Source organism: Dipodomys merriami, unplaced genomic scaffold (assembly GCF_024711535.1).
Source record: "Dipodomys merriami isolate MVZ:Mamm:240054 unplaced genomic scaffold, mDipMer1.0.p SCAF_10, whole genome shotgun sequence".
In the NCBI taxonomy this organism is placed as follows: Eukaryota; Metazoa; Chordata; class Mammalia; order Rodentia; family Heteromyidae; genus Dipodomys; species Dipodomys merriami.
In genome coordinates, this window is record NW_027202271.1 from 27,383,548 (window position 1) to 27,394,470 (window position 10,923).

The 10,923-nt window shown below is 40.1% G+C and overlaps 1 protein-coding gene across 1 annotated transcript; it reads right to left on the bottom strand.

Moving 5' to 3' along the window:
• Nucleotides 1-3,819: 3,819 nt before the first annotated feature.
• Llph (LLP homolog, long-term synaptic facilitation factor) lies at nt 3,820-9,466 on the bottom strand. Its single transcript, XM_069988134.1, has 3 exons — nt 9,373-9,466; nt 7,770-7,981; nt 3,820-5,061 (listed from the first exon to the last, which is right to left on the bottom strand). Exons 2-3 carry the CDS (start codon nt 7,972-7,974, stop codon nt 4,892-4,894), a joined length of 375 nt encoding a protein of 124 aa, XP_069844235.1. The 5' UTR covers nt 7,975-7,981; nt 9,373-9,466; the 3' UTR covers nt 3,820-4,891.
• Nucleotides 9,467-10,923: the final 1,457 nt, after the last annotated feature.

A 10,923-nucleotide genomic window follows, 5' to 3' on the forward strand; every position in this document is an offset into this window, starting at 1 on the left:
AAAGACACCAAATATTAGTTTATTAGAAGCAGCTTCAAATATTGCTGTACAAAGCAGTTCTCCAATGGAACAGATTTATGAAGTAATGGCTGAAAGGTATGCAGATCACAAGATCCATGACAAATATACTTTATTACACGGATCAGAAATTCCATATGTCCTTGCAGTTACTGTACAATGATACACAACACCCAACTAAGACCACTTAGAGGTTTTGCTGATATTGAAAACTATAAAGACTCAATGTGAGAGTAAGAAAGTGTTTCATAAGATAGCATAATGCCAAGACAATTAATCACTTTAGGACATAAAATACATTCTGCCTATTACAAGTCCAATCTATTATAAAGTAATGCCATTCTTTAAATTAAATTCCAAGTGTTTACCCTGATCATTGTTTAAAGCAAATATTTATAACAGTTTTCCATGCTTTAATTTGGTGCTTAATCAAATGAATACTGCATTCAGCATTAACAAAATTTAGGAATTTCAATTTTGTTTTTTCCACCAAAAAAAAAATTAGGTTTACAGCATATAGAGAAAAAAGACTGCTTAGACCAAAATCAGAACATCACATTTCAAACACAATTTTCTATCAGGCATTTCTTGGCTGAAAGGACTTTAACAGCTTTGAACCTGAATTCTTAGTATAGTATTTAATCCATTCTGCTACATTCCAACCAAGTGGAATGCAGCCTGAACTCGATAGGCTCCCAATTCAGCCCATCTCATCCCCAGTGTTCTAGTTAGGAGATTCTCTTCAGATTGCAATCTGTCTCTGCAACTTCCCATCGTGGGCATTCATTCTATTCCTCCTCAAACTCTTTTCTGATCATAAACTATGAATGAGTATTGGCCTCACATCATTGATTTACAGATTCAATAATTTACATTGGCTGCTGTGTTGTTTTGGATAGAGATAATTTATCATTTTATCAAATGAGTTTTATTGGACATTGAATTGTATTTTTCCCCTGCCTTAAAATAAGTATAAAGAACCCTTAGCAATCAACTATGTAAACATTAGGGTTTTTTATAAGTGGACCTCTACCTTTCTGGCTGTCTGAAAGTCCTCCTGGGACAGTAACCTTTAACCTGGTGTGAGTACTTAATACTCCCCACTGACATCCAAATATTTCCCTATAATATTGGTGTCTTTTGCAATGATGTTTTCAAATACTTGAAAATATAAGAGAAAAATTACATTTTCAAATCACTCTACCTGGGCTGGGAAGGTGGCTCAGTGGTAGAGCGCTTGCCTTGCATGCCTGAGGCCATGGGTTCGATTCCTCAGCACCACATAAGCAAAAAGAAAAAAAACCAAATCAAGTCACTCTACCAGATGGCATGAGAAGTCACTTGTAGCTAGTTAAGTCAATAGCTCTGTATCTGCATTCTACTTGTCATCTTTATAAATCTGATAATTCCTTGAGGTTTCCTTTTAAATTTTTAATTTTTTTTGTGAGTCCTGGAGCTTGAACTCAGAGCCTTGGGCACTGTCCCTGAGCCTCTCTGTGCTCAAGGCTAGCAGCAATATACCACTTTTGAACCATAGCTCCACTGGTTTTCTGGTGGTTAAATGGAGATAAAAGAGTGTCAGGGACTCAGGGCTTTGAACAGTGATCCTCAGATCTAAGCCTCCTGAATAGCTAAGATTACAAGTGTACGCCATCAGCACCTAGCTTTCTTTAAGCATTAAAAAAAATTATCTTTATCTAGTCTTAAGATCTTTAAAAACAAGAATGTTCCATTCAATTCCTAATGTGATTTAGCTCAGTCTCATTCCAAAGATGATCTGGTCCTCGAGCTCCACCTGGTGGTTGTATATCAATTCTCTGGAAAAGTAAAAAATGACAAATTTTTAAAAGGTATGGTAATTATAGAAAAGATTATAGAACTATACTATACTTCTCAATTACTCAACCTTGAAGAATAAAATAACAAATAAGTGACCATATAATTATTGAGGTGGGGAGAATGCATGGTATCTTAGACCTACTGATAATATTATACTGGGAAATTTCTCCTCTTGCTAACATGTGATTTCCAAGTTAAATTTTCTTGATAGTAGTATCTTTTATTTATTTTTAAGTTATTGAATCCTGAATAGATCAACTTCACGATTAGACATGCTTAAGCCAATATCCTAAAATTCATGGAGAAGCCCTGGATAAGAACTCAAAGCTTCTTCCACAGGAGTCACATTAGAGGTTATCAGCCATAGATAGAAAAAAATAAACAAATTCCAGATACTTCAACTTAGGAAAAACTACCAAAATTTAAGTGTCAAATGTACATCATTAATGAAGACAATTCCTATGATGGAGGGTAAAAAGAGGATAATTTTTTTGGTATCCCTCACAAATACAGTAGTCATAACATTAATGAGCTCATCTTCCAACTCACATTTAGCTTTTTTTTTTTTTTTCAGTAGTATAGGAGATAGCCTTCCAGGCTTGTACATGCTAGCAAAGACGTGCCACCAAACTACATCCCTATTTCTTAGCTTCTTTAAGAAAAAGTATTGTATGTATTTTATAATAGTCACTAACTTTTCTATGAACTATTGAGTAAATTAAAACCCATTACACTAAAATAATTTAGAGATTTTATTGGCATGAACTTTTGCAGATTCTGATCTGCAGAATTTCAATCATGTGATATCATGTTGCAAGGTCCTGTTTATATTGTGCCCCAACTTGGCACCATATGTATGGCTTGAAGACCAAGTACTCTCATTCATATTTCACCTTTCACATTAAGAAGCTGTCAAGAGCTGGTAACTCAATCTGTAATCAGGAGGCTGAAATCTGAGGGTCACAGTTCAAAGCCAGTCAGGTCAGGAAAATCTGTGAGACCCATCTCCAATTAAGCACGAAAAAAGTTGGAAGAAGAGCTGTGGCTCAAGTGGTACCACACTAATCTTTAAAAATAAGCTCTGGGCCGGGCGCTGGTGGTTCATACCTGTAATCCTAGCTACTCAGGAGGCTGAGATCTGAGGATCGCGGTTCAAAGCCAGCCCGGGCAGGAGACCGTGAGACTCCTATCTCCAATAAACCACCAGAAAACCGGAAGTGGCACTGTAGCTCAAGTGGTAGAGCACTGGCCTTGAGCTGAAGAGCTGAGGGACAGCGCCCAGGCCCAGAGTTCAAGCCCCAATGGCTGACAAAATAAATAAAAATTAAAAAAAATAAAAATAAGCTCAGGGATCCAGGCACTAGGGCTAAATAAGATTACAATTGAAGAAGGCTAAGTAAGTTTTCCAGGAAAAATATTGATAAAGTTTTCCAGGAAAAATCTTTGTTGGCCATGGATCTTGAACTCTGGCCTGGGCGCTGTCCCTGGGCTCTTCAGCTCAAGGAAAGCACTTAAGCCACAATGCCACTTCTGGTTTTCAAGTGGTTGATTGGAGATAAGTCTCACAGACTTTCCTACCCAGGCTGGCTTTGAACGCAACCCTCAGATCTCAGCCTTTTTTTTTTTTTGGGGGGGGGGGGGAATCCCGTCGTGGGCCTGAACTCTGCCTGGGCGCTGTCCCTCAGCTCTTCAGCTGAAGGCTAGCACTCTACCACTTGAGCCACAGCACCACTTCCGGCTTTTTTTTTTTCCTGCTTATGTGGTGCTGAGGAATCGAACCCAGGGCCTCATGCATGCAAGGCAAGTGCTCTACCACTGAGCCACCTTCCCAGCCCCAAATCACTAAGCCACCTTCCAAGCCCCAAATCTCAGCCTCTTGAGTAGCTAGAATTACAGTCGTGAGCCACTGGCAACCAGCCTTGAGATATTTTAATACATCCTAAAATTAAGATTTTTAATATATAGCATTAAAAAAATTTTTATTGCAAAGGTGATGTACAGGCGTTATTTACATAAATAATGAGTACATTTTTTGAAGTGTTACCCCCTCCCTCATGTTCTCACATTCTCCCAGCCCCCTGCCACCCCAACTCCTTTACTCCCAAGTTTGTTAAGTTCATTTCTAACTTAAGTGTCTAGTATCACTGTTGCGTTGGCTGACTCTTTGTCCTGCCATTTCTGTGACTCCCCTCCCCTTCTGCAAATCAGATAAAATTACATACAAAACAAAGCGTACAGAAATAAAAAACAGTAATAATGGCATAAACCAAAGTGGGAAAAAAAGAAAAAAGAAATTACTGTAAACAGTAATTATAAAAACCTGTTTCCATTTCTTGGAGTTAATTTTGATAAGCTTCATTTTACATGGTTATATGCACCTACCTATTGAGCTATTGTGATCCTATACTAAGAAGAGTATCACATTCTAGTTAATATATATTCTAGTTAATACAAATGAGGGAAACTATGCAGCCTATATTTATTTGGGTCTGGCTTGCTTTCCTTAATATAATTGTTTTGAAGTCTTTCCATTTCCTTATGAATGGGGCAATGTCACTAAAATTAAAATTTTTAACAGGAATCTGGTCTCTAGCACTGGGAAACCCTAGGGATATACAAAGATCAACATTCAATACCTATATAGAAAATATTTTTTATTCTGAATTATACAAATTAAACACACCAAGCAAGTACTGTTCATACAATCTGGTATCTTACTTTTAAATATTATAATATCCTTTTAAATACATGAGTTCAGTCAGTTCAACAGTATATCATTTGTTGGATTTTTCACTGATATTACCAAATTGTCAAAATGATTTCAACCATGTTGAACTGTGATGTCTTACAATATCTGGACACTGGAAACATCAATATAGCTTTGACTCATCAAAGGAAATTCAAAAGTTATTTGAGGGTGTAAGTGGAAGAAAATAAACCCAGTTAAAAACAAATAGTTTTCACTCTATGAAATCAAGGTATACATTTTAATCAAACATCTGTCCCACTGATACATTTTCAAGTTTTTAAGAGGCTACCAGGCCAGACCCTTTGCTGCTTTTGCTTTGTTTTTTCCTTTTCCTTTCTCTCGTTTTGCCTTCAGCCGTTTTCTCTGCCTCTGGTTCATCCATACTGGGTACTGTCCATGCTGGTCTAAAAGAGTTTTTTTGTTTCTCTTAATTTCAGTCTCCATCTTCATGTCATCTGAATAAATAAATGAAAACAACTATGAACACCCATGCATTGAAAAAAAAATAAACTGAAGCTGGTCTGAAGCTACAAAAGAAAACAAAAACGAAGTAAAAAGCCAATAAAACCAACCCTTATTTGTGGCATGTTCTTTGACTGCTACTGAAAACTCCTTAAAGGAAACTTAGAAGAATTAAGACATATACTGACACATGTTCTTTTAACCATTAAAGACATACGATATGTCAATAGCTAAGGACACCATTTACTTTGCTGAGAAACTTTCTAAAGAATGTCCTTACTAGAATAGTAAAGTTCAGTAGGAAATACTTTAGGATATATAGCTTTGATTGGCTTCATTAGTGGATAAATGGAGGGTTCTGAATACCTGTGAACTGTCAAAACAATTCCCATAATATTAAGTGATTCTTTGAGTAAAATAAGGCAGTTGAACTAATAAGTGCATCCAAGCTTCATGGCCATTACATATAAGTAAATGTACTCATTAGGAAAGACTGGTTATTTCTTAGGAACCTAACTAACTTCTAATGGACTTAGAATCAGATTCTAATGAACTTAGAAAAGTGGTCAGTGACAGAATTGTGATGACAAAGACAGGCAAACAACATATATGACAGACCTGAATATATACATCCTCAAGCTTCCAAATCAGATCAATGCTATCCACAGGCCAGACTCAGTGCTACTGACAAAGAACTTGACACTGAGCTCTGTGCAACTGCACTGTGGTATGTCTAGCAGCAACCTTATCTACTGTGAAGGAACATCTCCAGAATATTTCCCCCGGATTACATATAAATGATTACATTTATATGTAAATGTAAATCCAAAGAGATGGTTAAGTATTTTGTATACCTAAGGTATTTTGGCATAATGAGGACATTTTGGAACTAAAGGTGATGGTGACACTTTGTGAAAGTACTGAATGCCTCTGAATTGTACACATTAAATTGGTTGATTTCGGATTGGGAGTATGGTTCAAGTATGAGTTCAAGCCACAATACTGCAAAGAAAAAAAAAGTTAGCTTTGTTATATAAATTTGGCCTTAAGAACTAAAGCAGAATAAAAAGGCAGAGGTGGCATGTATGTTTAGAATGGGAGGCAGCAAATGAAGGTCAAGTGTTTCAAACCTTCAAGGAGAGAGAAAGATGAAATCAAGGGATATGTAAGACCATAGTATCTTCCAGCAGAGGGAACCAGGAAGAACAGGATGCTTGAAAACGGTCTGAAAATGCAAAAGAGCAAAGGATTTACAAGTGAAGAAATTAACTTTTAAAAGTTTAATAAAAGAAGGGAAATATTGTAGAACTGAATTCTTAAGAGAGCGAAGTATTTTTTGTTGATTACATCTAAGTTTTACAGCACTTGAAATAAAGAGCTTTCTGTAATTTTTGTTTGTATAGGGAGGGAGATGGAATAGAAAGAGAAAGTTTTAAGGGTCACTTTGAAGAATGGGAAACTTCTAAGATTGAAAGCTTGAAGAATAACGCTCTTTAACTCTAAGACACCTCATAATTACACAGATACTATTTTAAGAATCTGGATGTTGTTAGTGGTTAATTTAGCTTGTGCCAAACTAGTCCATTAGGATATAAAGAACAATGCACATTTTCCAAACTGAAACCAGCATTAGATGTAACTTCCAACTTTAGACTATGATTAAAATACACAGGACTTGTCTCTAGGATCTGTAAAGATTAAATATAGTAAAATTCTCAAAGTAATAGCATTAAGTACATAAGACGCACAGAATGGAAACTACATTTGCAAAGATCCAAATGTGAAACTACCTTTTTTTTGGGGGGGGGAAAGGGAGGGGTCTGGTCGTGGGGCCTGAACTCTGGGCCTGGGTGCTGTCCCTCAGCTCTTCAGCTCAAGGCTAGCGCTCTACCACTTGAGCCACAGCGTCACTTCGGCCTTTTTTCTTTTTGCTTGTGTGGTGCTGAGGAATAGAAATCAAGACCTCATGCATGCAAGGCAAGCGCTCTACCACAGAACCACCTTCCCAGCCCCTGAAACTACTTCTTTTTATCCTGCCTAGATGTTGACTGAATTATGCACCTGTTCCAATCAAGGCATGGTTAAATTTATCTTTTCTTACAGTATAAAATACACCTAGAACAATCAAGCTGTTGTATAACCACCAAAACTCATCGTACATAAAACAGTCTAGCATAAGCCTTCAAAAGAATAAACATGTTGGTAAGATCAGGGGTGTAGAGAGGAAAGCAGATGTGGAGATTGGTTAATGATAGTCAAAAAAATAAAAGAGTGGTAGAGTGCTTGCCTTGCAAGCATGACGCCCTGGGTTCAATTCCTCAGCACCACATAAGCAGAAAAGGCTGGAAGTGGTGCTGTGGCTCAAGTAGTAGAACACTAGCCTTGAGTTGAAGAGCTCAGGGACAGCACCCAAGCCCAGAATTCAGGTCCCACGACAGACACAGACACACAGACACACAGACACAGACACAGACACAGACACACAGACACACAGACAGACACACACACACACACACACACACACACACACACACACACACACCAGGCCCAGAGTTCAACTCAAGGACCAACACACACACACACACACACAGGCAGGCACGCACACACGCACGCACACACACACATACACACACACATGGAAAAAAAAATCACAAAAGAAAATTGATAGTTTTTTTTTTTTTTATGAAGCATATAAACTCACCATTTTCATCCTTCTCCACACAATCCATTTTCTCTTGGCAATGTTTGGGTGCCACCACAGTTGCTATTTCTTCAACATCTTTCATTAAAACATCACCACTGACTTTGAGAATACTTTTAAGTCTGTTGAGTTCCTTTGGGGCATTCTTCTTTCTCTTCTCAGCACGCATTTTCCTTTTCCACTTACTCCGTAAACTTTTAGCCATGCTTCACCTGATAGTTACAAAAATACATATTCAAAACAAACTGTTTACTGTTTTTTTAAAAAAGGATAAATCCTTGGGAAACTAGACCAACAAATATCTCTACAAAACAGTAACAAATGGAAGATAAACGACTTTGTTCAAGAATGGCTTCAAGTGTAATTTCTGTTAGGATCAATGTGGAACAAATAGTCATTAAAGAACAAGAAAGACAAATCAAACTCCCTGTGATCAAGGCAAACTGCAACCCAATTCCAAAAGCTCTTAATCATATGCAAAAAGTACCATTACTTTACATTTATGCAAGTTTACAAATTACAACTGGGGGGGGGGGGTCAGTCTTGTGGCTTTAACTCCGTCTGGAGGCTGTTCCTGGGCTTTTTTTTTTCCCCCTCAAGGCTAGCACTCTAACAACTAAGCCACAGTTCCACTAAAACTTTTTTTTTTTCCCCTTGAGAGGTGGTGATAATTGGAGGTAAGAGTTTCATGGACTTCCCTGCCAGGGCTGGTTTCCAACCACTGTCCTCAGGTCTCCACCTCCTGAGTAGCTAGGATTACAGGGGTGAGCCACTCTCCACCGGCAAATTACAAGGCAATCCTCCCATTATTCTTACCCTTCCCCTCAGGCCAAGCTACTTTAAATTTATCAATTTCCATTCTAACTTCTTACATCATTCCCAGCCCTAGATCCTTTAAAAAGTGGTTAATGTGAAGTCTGAAAAACCTTAGGGTCTGTCACTGCCTTTCTTATTATTCTACTCTACTAAAGAACTTCTTTCCCTCTATGTTCAAGATCATTTGAGAACTGTCCCTGCCTGCTTCCATTCTAACGCATCTCTCTCCCGCCTCCCCCTCCACACACCTGTGCCCTCCACTACATTCCCCATAAGTCCAAACTGTGTCCACTTCCTTTGCGCAGTCTCCCAGGCTTGCAACCTGCTCTAGCCAAGGCTGGCTCTTTTCAGCATCCCAGGACTTCTTTGACCAGGGTAAGCGTCTCTCTGCTCCACCACTTGTGACAACCTCTGGATGGAGGTCCAACCAACCAAGGCAGAGACTGAAGTAGCTCTAGCTCACCGCCGGGCCCTCCGTGCACCGCGCTTTGATATCAAGGGAAGTTAGAAACGTGTGTTCAATGCACGCAACTCTGGAACGCCAATGACCACAAGCACTCTACTCCCCAGTCTAAAGCCACCCAGACACGGCACGGAGAGCTGGGCCCACGTTCATCTCGGCGGGATAAGCGGCTGCCTCCCTGGGCGGGCTGCACTTTACCCGGTGCGCGGGGAGGCCTGCGGGCCCCGGACGCAGCGCTGCGTATCTACGCTGGAGTTCAGCCTGCGGTGAACTTCCCCATGGGCGACAGAACCGAGCCCAGGTCCCACGCCGCCCGGGACTCACCAGAGGCTGCACCGCGCCGGCCACGAGCGACACTCCGCGGACAGGCCACACGCCGACCGGAAGCCCGCGCGCTCCCGGCTTCCGGCCAGGCGGGCGCACTGCACGCCGGGAGCGCTGAGAGGCGGGGCCTCGGGAGCCCCGGCCCGGCGCCGTCTGCGCTGGCGTGGCTCGGGGTTGGGGGCGTGGCTGGCCCCAGACGGGTCCTCGCGTGGGACCTGGAGCATCGTGCGTTCCCGTGACTGCAGGCCGGCGCCACGACCTGGTCTCGAGTGTAAACCCGCCCAAGTCACCTTGCCTGTCCGGAAGCGAGCGGAGAGCCTCCCTTCACCTACCGTCGTCACCTGATACTCTCTCCTTAGATCTCATCATCCTGTTCTTCCAGAGACTGAGTTTAATTTTCCTGCCCAAGCTGATGGACGCTTTACACATGTGCAACGTATCTGTACACTAGTTTGATCTCAGGCAGTCACCCAAACTAGAAAACAGTTCTTCCCAATCCCAAAGGAGAGTTTCAGGAGTAAAAAGATCAACAACCATTTGCCTGACATATTAACAAATAACTGTGCTAAGAGTAGGGTAAGTGTCAGGTCGTGAACACCATTTATTTTACGTAAGCTTCTGAACACTACAAGTCTTCAACACTTGTAAATGATATGGGTGAATGTCTTTAGAATCTGGATTTCCTTGCCACTAAAAGGAAGATAACACAACCTCACTGCCCTAAGTCGGTGGTTAAGAGCTCAAAAACATAGTAGCTCCTTTTCTACAGTATAGTTTCAAACACGTAACTACCCAAGATTATTTGCAGTGTTTTCTAGAGATTTACAATATAGACCAAAAGTCAAGAAAGTGTCCTTAATGACAGCCTAGTAAAATCTTGTGCAGTTGCTAGGTTTGTAAGACACTTTTGTACCTTTTGTTTAAATCTGTGTCCTTTATGAAACCATACACCCATGGTGGTTCACTGTAATCCCAGCACAAGTTCAAGGCATGCTTTGGGCTACACAAAGAGATCCTGTCTGAGAAAGAATGTAAGGGAGAGGAAGGAGGGAGAAAGGGAGCCATACATAGTATGGAAACAACTGAATTCCATACATAGTATGGAAACAACTGAATTCAGAAGACAGAACTTTTTTTCCCCCTTAAACAAAAGCTGAAAATTTTACAATGTGTCATATAAAAAGGAAAAATGCCAGGGAAACATAGCTTCTTTAAATGGGAGATATAACAAGTGAATTTCTACTTTACAAATTAACTATATACCTACCTAGTCTTTCAAGTTAGAATTTAGCAGACTCTCCCTGAAAATGAAATCTCCTTTCCAGATAGTCCAAAATGACTGCATCTAGCTTAACATACCCAAAAGTCAACACTTTTGAATAGAAACTTGACACGAGGAAATAACGTAACCTTTATGCAAACATTATGGTGCTGAACATCTTGCCATAATTCAGTATTACATGTACTTTAAAAAGCTGAATGAGGGACTGGAAAGGTGGCTCAGTGGTAGAGCGCTTGCCTTGCATGCATGAGGCCCTGGGTTCCATTCCT